This window comes from Equus asinus, chromosome 10, assembly GCF_041296235.1.
Source record: "Equus asinus isolate D_3611 breed Donkey chromosome 10, EquAss-T2T_v2, whole genome shotgun sequence".
Lineage (NCBI taxonomy): Eukaryota > Metazoa > Chordata > Mammalia > Perissodactyla > Equidae > Equus > Equus asinus.
In genome coordinates, this window is record NC_091799.1 from 59,506,410 (window position 1) to 59,526,861 (window position 20,452).

Genomic DNA, 20,452 nt, shown 5'->3' on the forward strand with positions numbered 1-20,452 from the left:
GTATCCAATATGTAATTTACTGTTAACTATCAAGAGAAGATTGCCCCATTGTCATTTTTTTAACAGAAGTAGGAAAAATAATCCTAAAATTCATTTGGAACCACAAAAGATCCTGAATGGCCAAAGCAATTTTGAGCAAGAAGACTAAAGCTGGAGGCATCATACTTCCTGATTTCAAAATATATTACAAAGCTACAGTAATCAAAATAGTATGATACTGGCATAACAACAGGTATATAGACCAATGGAACAGAATACAGAGCTGAGAAATAAATAAACCCTCACATATATGATCAACTGATCTTCAACCAGGGTGCCAAGAACAAATACACAGTGGGGAAAGGACAGTCTCTTCAATAAATGGTGTTGGAAAAACTGGACAGCCACATGCAAAAGAATGAAACTGGACCCTTATCTTACACCGTACATGAAAATTAACTCTAAATGGGTTAAAGACTTAAATGTAAGACTTAAAACTCTAAAACTCCTAAAAGAAAACATGGGGCAAAAAGCTTCTTGATTTTAGTCTTGGTGATGATTTCTTAGATATGACACCAAAAGCCAAAATAGACAATTGAGACTACATCAAACTAAGATACTTCTGCCCAGCAAAGGAGCTAGTCAACAAAATGAAAAGGGAATTTATGGAATTGGAGGAAATATTTGCAAAACATCTATCTCTTAAAGGGTTAATGTCCAAAATAGATAAGAAACTTGTACAACTCAATAGCAAAAAAGCAAATAACCCAATTAAGAAATGGACAAAAGAACTGAATAGACATTTCTCAAACAGATGGCCAACCAGTATATGGAAAGGTGCTAAACATCACTAATCATCAGGAAAATACAACTCAAAACTATAATGAGATATCACCTCACACCTGTTAGGATGGTTATTATCAAAAAAGCAAAAGATAACAAGTGTTGACAAATGTGTGGAGAAAGGAGAACCCTTGTACACTGTTGGTAAGAATGTAAATTGGTGCAGCTATGATGGAAAACAGTATGGAGATTTCTCAAAAAATTAAAAATAGAACTACCATATGATCCAACAATCCCACTTATGTGTGTATATCCGAAGGATCTTGAAGAGATATGTGTATTCTCATATTTACTGCAACATTAGTCACAGTAGCTAAGACAAGGAAGCAACCTAAATATCCATTGACAAACAAATGGATAAAGTGTGGTATATATATACAATGGCATATTATTCAGTCTTAGAAAGAAGGAAATGTTGCCATCTGTGACATGAGTGAAACTGGAAGACATTATGCTAAGTGAAATAAGGCAGACAAAGGACAAATACTACATGATAACACTTATATGAAGAATATAAAATAGTCAAACTCATAGAAGCAGAGAGTAGAATGGTGGTTGCCAAGAACTGGGGAAAGGACTGGTTGCCAAGAAATGGGGAAGTATTAGTTAAAGGGTACAAAGTTCAGTTATGAAAGATGAATACATCCTAGAGATCTACTGTACAGCATAGGGCCTATAGTAAACAATATTAAGTTGTATAATTAAAAATTTGCTGGGAGGGTAGATCTTCTGTTATGCATTCTTATCACATACACACAAAAAATAGTAATTAAAGAGGATAGGAGAAAACTTTTGGAGGTAATGGATATGTTTATGGCATAGTTAGTGGTGATGGTTTCATGGATATATAGTTATCTTCAAATTCACCAAGTTGTTTACATTAACTATGTACAGCTTTTTGTATGTCAATATACCTCAATAAAGTGGTTTTAAAAAGAGAGAGAGAGATGGTTGCTCATCCACAGGCAGATTTAGGGCTCAGGACAAAACCAGAGAAATTTTATAGATATCATAGCTTTGTTTAATTTATGAGGAATTTTTATTATCTATGAAGTTTGTCTCTGTTCACATAGACTTAGTCTGCACATAAATGCATAATAGCATGTTGTACATTTTTATTACTTTAAGGTAGAAGTGAAAAGCTTTTATCAGTGGACTATGTATTCTGAAACATAAATGGGAGCACCTGATCTAGTACATGGTTTCACAATGGAACAGAATATTTTTTTAACAGACTATTTTAAATAAAATGTCTGCTCACTGTTAACTATTACCTTTGACCTCAAATTGACTGTTGATAGATTTTTTTTTCTCTTCTTCTTCTCCCCAAGTCCCCCGAGTACATAGTTGTATCTTCTAGTTATAGATCCTTCTGGTTGTGCTATGTGGGATGCCGCCTCAGCATGGCCTGATGAGTGGTGCCATGTCCACACCCAGGATCTGAACTGGCGAAACCCTGGGCCGCCGGAGTGGAGTGCGCAAACTTAACCACTAGGCCACGGGGCTGGCCCCTCATTGATAGATTTTACTCAGACACTTTTTCCGGGGAACGGCAGTCAACTTGTTCTTGTAAGCTTCAGATAGCAAAACGGTATGATGAGCATGCAAAGTGCTTTTCGTTTACCTGGCACATGGCAGACATACAATAAATGTTTCCCTTTCTTCTATGAATATCTGTGTCTTCCATGATATCATTCCTGTATAGTTGATATGCTAGTAGTGCTTTAGGAGAATCTGAGACATCTGTATTGTGGGGAGCATATTAAGATGTTCCAAGGGTCACATTTTGACTCATTCTTATCCTTCAGTCTCAGCACAAATGCAGTTTCTCGTCAGACAGGCCTTCTGTCTGATCAGTCTATATACAAAGGCTTCTCCCCGTTCCTCTCTTTCACATTATGCTTTTTGTTTCCTTTATAGCACTTATTACAATCCATATTTATTCTGCTTATTTGATACTTGTTAATGATTTAAATATGATCTTTCAGGTAAGACCTATCCCTAACAACCTTACACGTGCATACACACACAAACACAGTCACTTCCTGTAATTTTTCCTTGCTTTATTTTTCTCCTTAACATTTGTTACTTTCTAACATATTGTGTATTTTACTTCTTCATCTTGCTTATTGTCTGCTTTCCCCACTAGAATCAGTTTTACTTGGAGGCAGAGATTTTGCCTGTTTCATTCACTGCTTTATACCCAACACCTAGAACAGTGCCTGGCTCATGGTAGTACTCAATAAATATTTGTTGAGTGAATGAACTGATAATTATTATAGAACATAAGTTCCATGAAAGCAGGAATGCTACCTGACTTGTTCATGGCTATTTATATAGTAAGCGGCACAATGCCTTCTTCACAATAGGAGCTCAGAAAATGTTTGTTGAATAAATAAGTGAGGAGAATTATCTGGTGAACAGAGAGTGGGGAGAGGACCTTTGTGAAGACCCTGAGACCATATTTGAAGAGCTGAGAAAAGGTCAATGTAGCTAGAGCTCTCAAAGCAAGCACCATATAAATGAGACAGGAATAGACAGTAGGAGCCAAATTTGAGTGCACCTTGTAGGCCAAGTTAAGAATTCTAGGTTTTTATCTTAAGAGCAATGGGAAACTATTAAAGGGTTTTTATTGAGTGAGACCAAAAGAGCTTACTGATGTGCAGAAAATCACAGACTTTCTAAGACATATTGTGTCTTAGGAAACAAATGTAGTTCTGTAATCTGGAAAAATCATCTTGGAAAATTGAAGACTTTTATAAAGTGATCTGTGTCCCCCTCTTTCCCCTTTATTCTTCCCCTCCAAATACATCCTACACAGAGTACTAAAGCAGCTCTGCCACTGAAGACAGTCCCTTGTAGCAATGCCCTTGCTTTTCTAAATGTATTCTTTTTACACCAAAGGATACTGCATCATAACTCTGAGATGAAATGGAGGTGTTTATGTATAATGTGTGTGGGCTCTATAATTTTGACTTTAAGATTGCAGAATCTAAGTGTGTTGTGGTGGATAGAAAACATACAAAAAGAAAATATGACATGACTCTGGAAATTTTAAGATTTCTCATTAATTTTGAATCCTTCGGGGGAAATAATTTTGTGGCAAGGGCTGTATTTTACTGACAGGTCATCAAACTTTTCAATGTATTCTCTTCTACATGCCTCAATTAAGTGATTAATGATAGAATAACCTACAAATGGTTAAGTGTACCATATTTGTTCCATACTTTAAGTGAGGAGAGATTTTTAGGATCTAATATTAAAAATGAAAGCTCAAAGGGAATATATATATATGTTTATATATAGAAAGTTGGATTTATTAATTTATAGTAAAAAACATAGCTTCACAGTTTACATTCAGTCAACTATACTGAAATTTGCACATTTTCTCACTGAAGGAAATCTACCCAATTATTATATCCAAGTATGCCAATTATTATCAAAAGGTTGTTTGGTAAGCATAGAATTAAAATATGGGGCAGTATAAATCATCTTTTTTAACATGTTAATTAATAACCATAATAAGAATGCCATCAAGCTATATCAGCCTGAAGTTTGGCTCTTTGCAGTCAGGGTAACCTGCTAAAGATGAGATAGTTGAGTTCTCTAATCAGAGTATCCTCCCCCTGAAGAGTACTTAATAGACTGATATATTTTGTCTCTCACACTCAAGTTTTTAATATTTTTGTGCTTACTCCCTTTTATTTATTATTTTATCACCACCAGTTAGCTAAGATTCAAGTCATTATTGCTTTCTCTTGAGAATCATTCTAATAAAAACACTTTGTTTGTCTTTTTAGGGTATTGTTGGCTACCTACCCAATTTTTTTTTTAAGAGATGCAGATAACTTGGGAGAGGATAATAGTGAAATACTTAGAAGTACATATAAGGGAAGTTTAAAGAAATTGAGTTTGAGTAGCCTGTAAAAAAGAAAGCTAAAGTTGGCCTTAAAACCATCTTCAGGCTTTGGAACATTTATTATAGTTTGATTGCTGGTAACAAATTGTTCTCCTTCCCTACCAAGGGCATAAAAAAACACAACGGCTTTAACTTTTACAGCTGGAAGGTTGTGGATTAGGTAGCAGGAGGAATTTCAAGTTATTAAGTGCTGGAATGTTGCACTGAGGGAGATTGTAGAGTCACTTTCCTTGAAGTGGAAAGGGGGCGTACATACTCTGTAGTGTGATCTGATATGGGCTCAGAGAATAAAAGGCATGGAATTATTTTAGCACCTCAATCATATATATTTATCAAGCATATACTTGACAAGACGTCAATTTTATTTTTATTTTTCCTTAAATTTCAAGCCAAAATCATAGATCCATAATCACTTGTATCCTTAAAGATCAGTAGTTTTTACTCTGGGTTTGCTTCTTAGAGGTATTATTTTTAAACCACTTAATCATATTTTTAATCCCTTCGAATTGACAATTAGTTATTGAACCTGAATTTCTAGATTAGTTTTTTGTTATATATATAATAAAATATAATATAAAATATATATATAATAAAATACATGTATTTTTATATATAATATATATACGTACATACACATATATGTATGTGTATATATAACAAATATATATATATATATGATTTTTTGGGGCCTTTCTAGGATCTCTTGCACTTAAATTACTCACATAACAGGATTAAGGTATTTAAAGCTGAAATAAGGGCACATTATTCTCTTTCTTCAGATGGCTACTAAACACCTGGAGCCAGGCCTCAGGGTCACCATATGTTGGTTTTCAATTTTCCTTTGTGTGATACAATGATAAGTAACCTTTCTAATCATTGATGCTCTTTCCTGACCTCTTCAGGGCTCTGTTCTCCCCCTTGGCCATCAAGATCCTTTATTGCAAACAGCTGTTGAGAGATGTTACTGATAGAGTAGTGAGGACAAAGAGAATGTTTCATCTCCAGAACCAAGGAGCCAAGATGGCATAAGGTTTAGGATTTCCCAAGAGCAGAAAATTTGCGTATATCTCTTTTATGATCTTTATGGTTGTTAAAAAAAATTAAAAACCTAAAACTATCCAGCAATAAAGATGTAATTTTCTTTACATATACTGTTTTAGTTCCTTAATAATGTGATAATTATAAAACGGTTTTGCACTTTATAACAACCCTTACCCCTTCTGTAAATGGCTAATTTTAATTTTTCCACGTAAATCAAAGGGCTTTTCTTCCCAATTTTTAGTATTATTTAATAGCTTATAGTTACTTGAAAAGGATAAAAACATTAGAAAAGATCATTTTAATTTACTTTATTGTATTGAAAGTGTCTTTGACTGTAAAATAATCAATTCTTTTCTAATCAAAGAAACCGTAGTTCAGTTCTTTACAAAGTTATATTCTAAATATAGGTACGTCATTTTACACTAGATAATTACTTTGACTCCATTCTTTATATGTATTTTTGTTATGATTTATATTTGCTAATATTTTTGATTATTGTTAATGTTTGCAAACAGTATCATTCATCTGAAAAATCAAATAGACTAGAAATCTGGGAGTTGACATTAACATTTTAAATAAGTAGGAATATTTTAAATGTCTCGTCTCTTGGAAGACCATGGAATACTTTTGAGGAGTGTGTTAACAGCATCTTGTTAAAATCCAAACACAAGTGGTGATGTTACATTCAGAAGTTCCAATAATAATGATGTATAAGTTGATGCCTAAGCTCCTGTAGTAAATATGTGTTATGAATTAGTACATAATAGTCTTAATATGGAGATATCTTCCTTTAAAATACAAGTAAAGAGTAAGAGGGTATTATGAACATTTAGTGAGATTTTATATTGGATTAGATTACAAGTAAACCTTTACTAATCATCCTTAATTGGCCAGTGACTTTATTTATTTCTGATAAATTTAAGAGAAATGGGAGAGTAGCTTAGTGTGTGGAGGTATTTTTGGCATTGATATGAGACAGAGCTGATTCAAATATAGATTTAGTTAGGATTGAAGCAAATTGCTAAATCTTTCTGAACCTGAGGTTTCTTAAACTTTCTAAGATTGTTGTGATGATTAAATTAGATACAAATATGAATATGCCTTGCACTGTAGTTGACAGAATACCCTGAAAAAGTGTTCGTTTCTTTCTTTTTTTCCTGCCTACAACATCACTGCTAAGAAGTCATGAAGGATACACTGGAGTTTCTCCAGTAATGGGAGATTCAGTTTTATTTCATCATTGTTCAGCTCTAACTTTTCTAAGATTTTTCTATATAGTGAACTGAAATCTGCTCCTCCTTGCTTTTACCCATTGGTTGCTGGCACATGTATTTTGTTTTCAATCTTTTATATACTTGCCTTTTTAAAGTCTAGGAAAAGAGATTCAGTTTCAAAAACATGACAGACAGTAAACACAATCACTTCTGCAGGCATATAAACAGAAAATGCTAGATAAATAAAACTAACAAAACATAATTAAATATCATTTATTTAGCTACAACACGTATTTCTGATGAGAAGAAACATAGGTAAAATCCACAAATTGTGGAATACTGCCAGTATAATGCATAAGTCTTCTTTGTTCATCTGTGATTATTTCCTGGTGCATTAATGATGTGAAGCTGTCAGGGAAGCTTTCTCACGAAAATAAAATCTATAGCAATATATAAAGACTCTTAGAAAAAATTGAAAGTCTTATAGAAGGGTCTTTCTTTATTGGACATAGTGGATAGCTTAGTGGCTTCATTCCAAACACTAAGCTGTCTATTAAAGTTATGAGGGCAGATGAAGAATCTAAAGACACATCTCTTTGTGTTATTTTTTTAAAAGTTGATTGATAAAGAAACCCCATACCCTATACCCTAATTCAATACTTAATTTTTATGAAAGTGGTCTCCGTTGGAGGCAGATACCCTCAAAGACCTACATCTCTAGGCAGGAAATATCACAAGCTACAGGATTTAAGTCTACAAAGGATCAACTGATTGGGAGTATCCCAGTAGGGAACAAAGGCCAGCAGAGATTTAACTGTGCAAATGTTTTAATTAGTACTGTTGATGTTTTTGTTTGTTTTCTGGCTACAAAGTTATGTAATTTTTGAGTGGTCTGCTCAAACTCTGTTTTTCCCATAAACCTGTTTTTTATAAGTGATTTTGCAAAATGCAGGGTTTTTCACGGAATGCATTTATCACCTTTCAGCAGAAAGCTTGTATATATCAGGACCAAAAAAGGGAGGTAAGGGTGTGCCAGAAATGAAAAGGGGTGTTTTTCACATAGTAAGCTGTTGTTGGGATAGGAGACATCACCTTGGGATGAGCTAAGGAACTGGAATTGAGACCTTTTCGTAAAGTCAGATCTTTAGAAGAGTCATCTCTATTGTGAAGAAAGAACTAAGTGGAAGTGACAAGTAGGCTTGTCTGCCCTTTGCTCCAGATGGGGAAAAATAGCTCCCATAAGAAACTAAAGCGCTAGGCTTGTGCCTCACATAAGAACAGAGTATGACTTTATACAGTCTGCGTATATGGTACTGACCAAGTAAATCGACATGAAAACTGGTTCAGTGAAACATTGGATTGTATGGTAGAAACAACCACATGAGGCTACATTTCTACAACTCAGGAGGCACAGACTGCGCAAAGGAAAGAATATTCACTGAAGATAAGCTTGAATACATAACAATCTGAGGAAAAAATCCACCATGAAGTCAGCAAGCAGAAAGATTAGCACCCCTAGAGAAAAAAATATGGAAAATATGAGAAGAGGTTAAGAGACATGATGGTTAGAATAAGAAAGTCCAATATAAATTAAATAAGAGTTCCAGAAGAAAGAATGGGGTATATTAAAAGAGATAATAACTAATAATTTTCTGAATCAAAGAAAGATATGATAGCAAAAGATACTTTAAATAAAGAAACTTTAAAGCATGAATTCCCAACTAGATAAATAAAAAGAGCACCTAGATACAGTGGTAAAACTGCACTAAAAAAAAGACAAAGATAAATTCTTGAAAGTAGCTAGAAAGACTATATCACAAAGAAACAGCAATTAGACTACAAGTGACTTTTCATCAGCCTCCACAGAGTCCAGATGACAATGAACTTAATACCTTCAAATGCTGAGGTAAGATAAATGTTAGCCTAAAACTCTTATATTCAACTAAACTATTTTTCTTAATGAGGGTAAAATAAATAAATTTTTAGACAAATAGAAACAGGAATCCTTTGCTAAATTAACTACTAAGAGATGTATATCAAGGAGAAAGAAATTGAGTTCAGAAGTTAGTGGGGGGATGTAGGAAGCAATTGGTTATTAAATGCATTGGTAGACACATAGATACATCTAAATAAACATTGATTATCAAGTTTTGGGCAATGAGTGATTGACAAACTTAGATTTTTGTGGGTAAAGAAAATTTCTCTACAAGAATTAATGAACCAACATAGTGATGCTCACTTTTAATTTTGCCAAGTAAAAACATTTTGTAAAGACTGCCATTAGCACACACACTCTGCCTTTAGGAATCTTAGTCTATTGTAACGCTTAAAAAGTAAAAATAGGGGCTGGCCCCGTGGCCGAGTGGTTCGAGCGTTCTGCTTCAGTGGCCCAGGGTTTCACCCGTTTGAATTCTGGGCATGGACACGGCGCTGCTCATCAGGCCACGCTGAGGCGGCATCCCACATGCCACAGCTAGAAGGACCCACAACTAAAAAAAAATACACAACTGTGAACCAGGGGGCTTAGGGGAGAAAAAGGAAAAATAAAATCTTTAAAAGAAAAAAAAGTAAAAATAATAAAAATAAATACAGTCCTTTAAAATAAAAAATTTAGTTTCATGAAAAAAACCTAACCACATTGACATCACTCTTCTAATTTTATCACAGAATATTAAAAACGTTATCATAAAGCAGTACGAATACATGACATTTGGGCTACATGTCTGATTATACCCTACCTTCTCCCTGGTTCCTGTAAATTCTCAGTGATAGTGTTACTTTTTCATAACACAGCATAATGACTGTTGAATAATAGATGCTCAACAAATATTCTTCAATGAATGGGAAATCATGCTATTACTTTTGTTTTACCAGGCAATCCTCCTCATTAGTTAGGAGTTGACCCCACGAAATTAGAGTCCATTTCCAATTTTCAGTGTCATGTAACAGAAATTTCCCTTAGTGGATACTTGATAACTTCTCTCTCCTTCCTTAAACTCAAGGGCAAGCACGAAGACCCAAATTTCTCCTAGAGAGTCTGCCCAAAATGAATTGTAGGGTTAGAGAAGGGAATTCATTGCTTTAACATACATGGTTTATTAGTTTATAGAGGTCATGAGACTAATCTTAATAAATTTTAACTTCTCCTAAAAAGAATCATGAGTATGTAAAAGAGAACTATGTTCTTCGAAAGCTAAGCTGATGAGTACTCAAAAAAATCACCAATCCCTCTAACTAACTATACTCCATGACCTTTTATATTTTATTTAGGGAAGTTAATCCACCTACTATGATGGTTGTTATACAAATTCTCCAAGAGGCAAAAAATTTCAGAATGCATATAGCTTTATTAGAGATTGGGACCTTCTTTAGCGTAATTATTCAGCAACTGGTATACATATGCAATAAAAATTGAAATACCTATGCAAATATATCATCCATGTTCTAGAATCCAGCAGTTTAGAGAAGAAAGGGTATTTCTGAAAGTGAAATTGTTCTCAAGTTCTTTCTGGAAGTGTACCTCTTGCTTTCTTGGTATGAAATGAAATTTTCTTGTTTTTTGTCTTTCAAGAGAGTATTTTTTATCTTGGGAAATCTTAATTGGAATATCAAAATCTTTCTTATCCAGGTTGATATTCTAGATGAGAGATCTATTTGAAAACTCTTTAGAGCCTTCTCCAAGACTAGTTTAACATCTTGGGAGTATTTCCCATATATAGGTTTCCAATCCCATGCTTTAAACAGTAATCTGTGAGAAGTTAATACCCTAGCAAAATTCAAATGCCCAGGAGCCGACTAAGGTAATAAAATCCTGTTTAGAAGTGGAAATCTACCTTTCAAAATGTGTTATTCTCTAAAAGATAAGAGGGCTCTATAAGAGGGCTCTATTGTGAATCTTGAGATTAAAGTTTTGGAAAAAGTCTCTTGAGCACTTGCCACTTTGGGTAGAGATTTTCAAGGCACTTTTGGAAAATAAAGTTTCTGTAACTTGACTAAATAGTATGTTTTCCTAATAGATGCTATAAATATTGTCTTTTTCAATGATAGAATTTTCATTGCATAGTTCTGTCTAAAGTAAACTTTAGGCTTCTTTTACTTCTGTCTAAAGTAAGATTTAGACCTAATAAAAATCATAAAAAATCAGGTGTATGGTCCAGGATTATGGATAAGTTTTTTTTGGTAATCTTTTAATATGTTGTTCTGGCAATGCTTCTCTATTTTGTGAACACATTTTTTTTTAGAATGTAGGTATTTTTGATACATGGGACAATATATTAAGACTCAAAATTGTTAGTACTACTGCTTTTTTAACGTTACACTAAAAGAATATATTTAGGAACATATACTAAGAAATCACGTCTTATAGAAAAGGAAGAATAAGGTAGTATAAATAACCTCTTAAAACAGAAACTGTAGCTTTGAAAGAAAGTAGAATTTGTAATAAATTGGATTGTAAGAACAGAAAAGTTTTATCTTTATATTATGATCCACAGTACACGTGGCCCAAAGAGATCCCTTTGATTTGCTATACTCTGTGGGGCATTTCCATTTGTAGAAACAGTGAACCATTGAATTGAGTATGTTACCACTTTATTTCTGAATTGTGTTTACGTGACATAAGTTCTTATAATTGTTTTGAGATTTAAAAGAGCAGTTGGGGAATAAGAGCAATAGAATTGAATGTTATATATAAATTTATCTTTGCACTCCAGATTAATATATTTTTATTAAAAATATATATTTTATACTAAATGGTTCTAGTTTAAATTAAAAACTTGTAATATTAGTAATGATACTAATTGGTGATCATATATAAAAAGAAACAGAAAAATTTGAGTATTTTCTTCAAAGTAAGCTTCTTTTTGGCTGTTAGTTAAAATACTTTACTCAAGGACACCTTGGACAGCTTATTTTAAAATCTGATAGATTAATATGTGCGAACAAAATGAAGTATTGTATATTGCTCATATTAGAATAAGTGTTGTAGTTCTCCCATACTGAGGTAGGATAATGAGAAATCATAATAAAGAAAAGACATCACCGAAAACATGTCATTTATGGAAATGGCACATAAGTGGCAGCATTTGTTCAAAATCAGATTTCCTTTCATGAAAGTGGACTACATTGATGAACTACAAATAACATTGGTAGATTGTTCTTTAGGCATATGTGAATTTTAGAAATTATTCACTGCTCATTCCCCTGGTCTCTCTTTTATTTCTTTTTAAATGGTCTTTATATGAGTATTACAGTGGGTCCAGGAAGAAGTCATCTACCTGGCAACACTTTATTAGTATTTGGTAAATTTCTGCTATTGTATATTCTTGAGGGTAAGAAACATATAATTCCTTTCTACATATTCATTCTTTCTCCCTGCTCTTCTGTATTAAGGAAATTTCTCCACATTATTTTAAAAAGCTCCTAATCAATATTAAAAACTAAGATATAATTTACCCACTAAAATAAGAATTACAAAGATAAATGTTTAAATGATTCTGCAAAATGACTAACCCACCTTCCGTAAGAACCTCCTCCACAATCCTCTTCTCTGATGCTTCAACAGCAGCAGCAGACATGATGTGTCTTTTTAAAATAATGCTGAGTGACTGTAGGTATATTTTATGGAAGAAATGAACACGATTTTAGTCTCTACTTCTGATCAACTTGCTTTTGCCTTCTTTCCTAGGAAGTGTGTAGAGAGCTCTGGTGTCTCAGCAAAAGCAACCGCTGTGTCACCAACAGTATTCCTGCAGCTGAGGGAACACTCTGTCAAACTGGGAATATTGAAAAGGGGGTAAGCTCAAATGATTTATTAGCTATTTGCCATGTAGACTAAGCTGATAAGTTTCTGGTATTTATATTCAATCACTATGAAATTATGCATACTGCTTTAAAATGTGCTTGAGAAAATAATAAATTCCTAGCCTAATGAGTTGTCACTTGATATCTGCAAATATGCATTGTTTAGGAAATTACAGTGAGTAACTTTTTTCTGAATCAGTTTCACCTTTCTGTAAGTATATGTATGAATTATATTTGTACAAAAAAATCCAACGACAATCTTATAGTCATATAATATAGTCTGTTTAGTCATATAAGTCTAGTTTGTTTTTTTTGATAAATAATTCCCAGGAAAATTATGTGACAGCAAAATAGATTTTATAACTGTAGCCTGACTAGATAGTCACTTTTTAATTGCAGTATGAGAGACAGGGCTAGTAGTAGAATAATTAAATGACTTATTGAGCAATGAAATTAGAGCTAAATAATTGTAGTTTCATCAGTCTAGTTTTGAAAAAATATCATTATTAAGAATTATTCAAACAGATAGAATAGTTTATGCTATTCCTGAAATTCCTTAGGAATTGCTATGTGTGAATTCTAAAATTTATTGCTATGGACTGAATTTACAATAATAACTACTACTGTCATCTGTTCTCAGTTCTGACTTCTTCCCTGTTAGTTGGGTTAGTTTCAACAAAGATTACACTGAATTTCAGCTTGCAATCTGATGTTTAAATGAAAAGAATGAAAGCTTTTGGGCAGCTGTCACACTTTATTAATCCTTGCTGACGGCTTCATTCAGGACCCATGACCTAGTGCCATGTTGATGGCTTTTCCATGCTGAGTTTGGAAATGTTGGTAAATTATGCTAAATGTATGAATTGATAGGGTCATTTTGAAAGGATTAAGAATCTTTTTTTGAGACTTTGTAAGTAGCCAATAAAAATAGAGACCTTCACACACTACCAGAAATTCCTTCTTTTTTTTCCTGAAGTAATAGAAAATATTAGGAACCGCATTCTTGAAACAACAGTCTAGGTTTATTTTGGAACCAACAGTTCTTGCCAATGACAGGTAGCAATTTACATCAAGCTGTCCTTAGAAGAAATACACAACTGTAAGGGGGAAAGTCACAGTGGGAATCTGTTTCTTTATTTGCCATTGATTATTCTTGTGATTTAGTCCATGGGCCATAGTTTCTGTTTGCCTAGAATAATACTATCACTAGCTCTGATGGCTCTTTTTATTTTTCTTTATTTTTTAACTCAAAGCATAAAGAATTCATTCTTTTAAACACCTCAGAGTTCTCCTAGAAGCATTCTATAGATTATTTAATTCCTCCAAGTAAGTAAACCTTGAGTAGTGGCTATCTGAGAACACATAGCTCAATCCCACCAATCGTTTATATAGTAAACACATATTTACTGTCTTATTTCTGCTTAATAGCAGGACCCTCAAATGTCATATCTTAGAACTATGTGCATATATATGATAGATATGACATTTTCTTGGAAATTACAGACAATTTTGAGGGATACTTAGAAAACACTCTCAATAATATTAAAGCTAACAGTATTAAATTTAAACTTAGGTAAGCAAATAGAAAGGAAATATAATTACTCTAAGCATAAATAAGCAGAGACAAGAGACAGTGCAAAAATATTGCCCCATAAAAAAATTTGATTTCTAAAGATTCCCATTCTTAATCTGGGTTAATGATTATCAAATTTCAATCCCTAAACCCTTTCTTCAAATGACATCAACAGAATTCTCATATATATACATTTGAAAAAATGGAAATGCTCTGGTTAAAGGAACCCCTTGCCTGTCTCCTTACCCTGTCCTTGAACCCTTGTCAGTTTCCAACATACCTTGGCAGAACATCCTAGGCTCCATGAAAAACTATTTAAGAAGCTTAGAAGTGTAGCAAAGTTTGTGTACCAAGAGGTCATTCATATTCACGACATTAGAGTGTAGTTTTGTAAAGTCAATATGTTGGATTTTACCGTCTACAATTAATCTACAAAACTAATCTTAGCCATTCTTCTAGAGACCTGGATGGTTGATAGACAGCTTTAGGAATGGCACTAACAAGTCTTAAAGTGAATGAATAAGTAAATGAAAAAAGCAAATACATATGCAGACTCCTAGAAAGAAAAAGGATAGAAGACCCTCAAAATATCTCTGTCATTAACTTTGAATTTACAAAGAGGCTTTCAAAGAACTAGATCAACCTACATTTTTAGGAAAAAAAGGTACGAAGAACTAGATGTGAGCTGATCACTTCTTATTTTTTATTTATTTTTGACTAACTGCATTTGCCATGTTATCTATTTATGAATTTTTGTTATTGTTAATTTTAGTTATTTTTTTTCCTTAAAAGATAAGCAAGTTTACTCTTGCAAAATACAGATTTTTTTCCCTCTTAAGCTATATCTTTTTGGAAATTAAACCAGGGTTCAGAATTTTGACTCAAGTCAAAACAGCCGTGCAAAGAGCTAGTGAAAAAATTAAGATGGAATTTTTAATTGTTCTGGTCAACTTTGTGTGGCTAGTCTGTATTCTTGTCATGTGAAAATAGTTGGCATTACCAGTAACAATGATGATGATGATAATGAATATTTTCAAAATACTTACACTGTGCTAGGCCCATATTTGTTCTGTTTAATATTGACAAAAATCCTATGAGGTGGGTACTGTATTACTCCACTTTACAGATGAAGAAAGACTTGAAAGCCTAAGATTACACAGCAATTTAATAGCAGGGTTGAGATTCCAGCCCAGGTCTTTCTGATTCCAAAGTTGAAAACTTTGCCCCTCTCTACTGCCTCTGATTTTACTTTACCTTCAGATGGGAAATTTTGCAGAAAAAAGAGCAAATTTTTGTTGTCACAAGAATAAAGTGAGTCACTGAGCCTGAGATGGGTGGTGACAATGTATTTTACCCTTTAATACTAAGTGGATTTTTCCTTATCTACCTGTAACAGTTTATCTCAGGAATCTAAGAAGGCACTGTAGACAAAAATATTGAACTAAGAATATATGATTGTGTTATGATTGGCAAAATAATGAATCTCCACTTTAAAAATGAGAAAAAATATATTTCAACATATTTCATAGAGATGTGAGGATGAAATGACATAATATCTGAGTGAGCTTTTTGTGGGCTTCCTCAGAGGGAAGGCACTAATATATATTACTAGAGCGTCATGTTTGCTTTTCATTATTATTTGCCAACCTGGTGATGGTGAGCACACAGTTCTTTGCCAGACTGTCTTAATCGGCAGTAATGAACATCAGAGAGTGTAAGCATGAGTTTATGTGTCTCAGAAACATGAATGGAATATCCATGACCTCTGATCTTAACTCTGAATTTCAAAACTGCTCTCATCAGAAGGAACAAGAAAGAACCTACATTCTGTCTAGCCAGCAGGATAAAACCAAAGCTGCTCATAGTTTTTTGAATATATCTTTCTTTCAAAAAGGTAGGGGGAGGGGAGAAATATTGCTCAAGTGACATATCCAGAGGACTGGATCCACAATGATCTCGTCAAACTCTGGCTGCAAAAGAGATGGGATCCCTGCCCAGGGGCACAGTTCCACAAATGTTCCATGTAAGTATGGGAACTGTTCCATGCACATTTAGCAGATGGAGTAAGAAATATGGCCAAAAAATTAAAAACTGATCTTTGCGGGAGTCCTGGGGGGTCTGACATCGCTATTACAGCCATTGGATGTTTGCCTGAATAAACCATTCAAGGACTGAATAAGAACCATATGGTCTGAATGGATGTACTCAGGGACAGTAGCATTAACCAAAGGAGGAAATTTGATGAACCCAGACGGTGTGCTGGTTGGTACTGTTTGTACGTGGGTCAAACTCCTACAAATTAATCAATATAACTTTCAGCCAAAAGAACTTTCCTTAGACATGGCATATAGCCCTTGGACACAAATCGGAAGGTTGCCATATTTGATGAAATAGTAAACAAAGATTTAGAGTGTAAGAACTCCGATAGTAGTGTTGGCATTGTTACTGAGCAGGACATTAAGGATAATCAAAACCCAATCCTTGCAAGCTCTGATGCTGACCACAAAGAAGATCTCAAATACTTGGTTTATTGCCAAAAGATTGATTTAGTGATTCTACAAGATCCAATCGGAGATCTAGCCCAGCATTTTTATACATGACGCTCACTCTTAATATCTGTGCATGGGAGATGTAGGGCTACATTAGAATAGGATTATTATATGCCCTTCTAAATCACTGGTTATATCATAGGGCATTTGCAGCCTTAGAGCTTAATTCGCTTAGAGTAGAATATAATATTTTGACTGGGTCCAAAATTATAAACACAGGAAGTGAAGAAAGAATAGCTCTTCCAATTGCTCTAGAAATTTAAATAGTATGGGATGACAAGTTCTGATTTAGAATTTGGGCTGAAATAAGCTTTAGCATTCCTGCACCTGCACAGTGGAAAGATAAGGCTTTTAATAGTGCTGTGTTCCAACTCTGAGCTTTTCTGACTTGGGAAGAATGTTCTACATTGAATCACCAATATCACTTCCTTTAAAATCTTAGGATTTCCTTAGAGGTGTCTCATTCCAGATGCTGGCTGGACCCAGTGCTGGCTGTGGTACAAGATCTACCATAATCACATCCTGAAATGGCTCTTGTTTAAAATATATATATATATATATATATATATTTAAAATACTGCGTATGCTCATCTTGAAATTTTCTTTTGTGGAATTCTGACAAATTCTCAAAGTTATATTGTTTGATTTTATAATATATCTTGCTTGAAAATAACTCCCTGTTGTAGATCATGAAATTCAGTGGTCTAATAACAAGAGATGTTGTTTAATAATGAATAAGTGTTTCTTAAGAAAACTTTTAAAGCCTTACTGGACTATACCATCTTTATAGATAGTTTTTAAAACATATTTATTTTATTTAGAAGGAATGTGAAGAGAAAAAATGAACAACATGAGATTTTATTCTTGGAATGTGATAGTTTCACTTCTTTCACCTTTCTGAATCTGGTTAAACACACCTGAATTGCAAAAAAGAAGGCCAAATTTATCCAGTTTATCTGAATAATTTAGCTGAAGTAACATGACTGATATTTAAAATAGTCCAAAATCACTAGATTAGACATAACCTTTGAAGATAAAGATTAGAAACTGGTTTCCATCTGAATATTTAACTTTTCTAGTTTAAGAAATGAACTAAAATTCTATGCCTGTAGAAATAGAGTTTTTACAGTTTTGACAACGTCAGGTAAAAAAATAAGGATAAAAATAGAAAACGATACTGAAAATTTTCGCCTTTATATTCTTACAGGATTTATATACTTCAGGTTGCTTTATTTGGTATAATCTAATTATATTACTTATGACTTACGCACATTAAAATCTTAGTATATATTGATTAATCTTTTAGAAAATTAGCTCAAATAACTTCATCCACATGAAGTCCCCAATAAGTTTCCTAAAGCACTTATAATTAAGTTAAATAAGTTTCTTCTCTTAAAATCATATGCAACATCAACATAGCATATGGTAGTAGTCTGCTCCTATCACCAGAGAAGAGAAGTAATGAGAATTCCAAAGAGATCCTTTACTATAAATACAAGGTGGGGGGAACTAAACAAAACACAAAAGAACATTTCACCAGAGATCAAAATCAAACAAGTCCTGTGATAGATTTTTAACTTCTTTGAAGGTATGTCTGCATAGAACTAATTTCTAAAGTAGTCCTAATCCAAACCATGTTAGAATCAAAAACTAAAGTTAGTCCCCATTTTATTGTTTGGAAAACTAGAGAAAAGAAGCAAATGACTTGCTTTGGACCAAAGATATCGCTAGGATGAAAACTTGGTTTTATAACACAGCCTACACACAGACCAAAGTTGTTAACTTGTTAACTATTTAAGTCGTTAATTAATTAGTTGTTAAACTAACACTAGTCTCTTGTCAGCTGCTAAATGACTGATACTTATATTCTTATTATGAATTCTTCATTTTTTACCCATTAATTTTTATTGTTTATCTTTCTGATATAATTGTCTATCATGTCATAATTCCATGGAATAGATATAATCAATAGCATAAATTTCTGCAGTAAAAGATTCTAGCTAACCACTTATGAAATGCTACTGCTCTGTAGATGTTAATTAATGATGAGAACTGAGCAACATTTTACAAAATGAAAATTGTATTTATCTTTTACCTTAAAAATAAGAGAATTTATCTGACTTCTTTTCCTGGCCTACATTTTGTGAGCATCCATGAAACATGTATAACAATATTATTAAATACTTCAGAACCTACATCTTTCAGTATTCTTATGGCCTTCACAATTCCTTTGTCCCCTGAAAAATGTAAAAAGTGAAATTTTTTCTCCACCAATTATAGGAATACTCAAGGAGGTCTGAAATAACATTGGATGTACACTTGCAGCTAAATGGGTTTTTTTAATCTGTAGTGTTATTTTGTATTTTATGTCATAAAAACAAAGTATATTAGAGTATTCTTTAATGTTTTAAAATATATAATCCTATACCTCCAATTGATTTTTTCCACTGATTTTTGTATATTTTTGGACAGATAATCCCTTTTCTACCAGTGACTGACCTTGGGCAAGTCAACGTCCTTCAAATTCTGGTTTCCTCATCTGAAAAATGAAGTGCTTAGACTGCATTAATTCTGAAGTCCTTTGAGCTTTACATGCAGCTTTGTGATTATATAAAATAAATGTAAAATCAAGTTTTAATGTTATTTGAAATCAATAATGCTAAATCTCCAACTTGAACAAATATGCAAATTTTAAGATTTGGAATTTTTTAGAGTGTTAGTTGTCGTTAATTGAAACTATGGGAAAAAATCAGTAATTGCTGGTCAGAACTACATTACTCAGTTATTCTCATAGGGAAATAAGCGCAGAGATAAATATTCTTACACACAGCTACTTGTAGCAACAAAAATGTAAAACTGGAGATTATTTGACCCCGTATTGTGACTTTTATATATGTGGGTGAAGGTCTAACACAATTGGTATATCAGTATACAATGATTGTTCTTCCAGGTCAGTTAGGTAAGTCATAAACTGGCAGCTGGCACATTCTTTCCCACTCAAGTGTACCTTATCAGCAGCCCTGCCCCCAGCGTTGATACTATATTGTCAGTTCAGCCAACTACCTCTGCTTCATAATTTTGGACAGATGATTTTTTTCTTCATGGTAATTCTCATTGCCCCAAACTCATAATTCTTTCTTAATGTCCTACTTTAATATTTATGAGATTTAGGGTCAGAATGTTCTGTCTTATACCCAACCAAATTTTGACTTCCTCTTGCCTAGTTTTCTATGGACAAATGATAATTGTTCAGCAGTTCTCTAAAAGACTCCTTTATGTTGTTACAACTACTGACACATTCACTGAGTGCCGCCTATAAGGGCAACAAAGATGAATTTGACTTTCTTTACCCACCAGCATTTCCAGTTCCTTCCCAACATGTAGTAAGCAAAACTAACGTATTCATCCATGCAATAAATTTTTGTTGCATATCTACTACATGCTACGTACTGTTCTAGACATTCAGTATTTCCAACAGAATTTCCAATAGAACATTCTGTGATGATAGAAATGTTCTACGTCTCTTCTGTCC

General features: G+C 33.4%; 1 protein-coding gene across 1 annotated transcript in view; it reads left to right on the plus strand.

Moving 5' to 3' along the window:
* The window catches only part of ADAMTS6 (ADAM metallopeptidase with thrombospondin type 1 motif 6), a 311,245-nt gene that overhangs the window by 197,492 nt on the left and 93,301 nt on the right, over positions 1–20,452 (plus strand). The window contains exon 11 of the mRNA XM_070519576.1: positions 12,683–12,790. Within this exon, the coding sequence (XP_070375677.1) occupies positions 12,683–12,790 (108 nt within the window). The remainder of the gene's footprint in view (positions 1–12,682; positions 12,791–20,452) is intronic.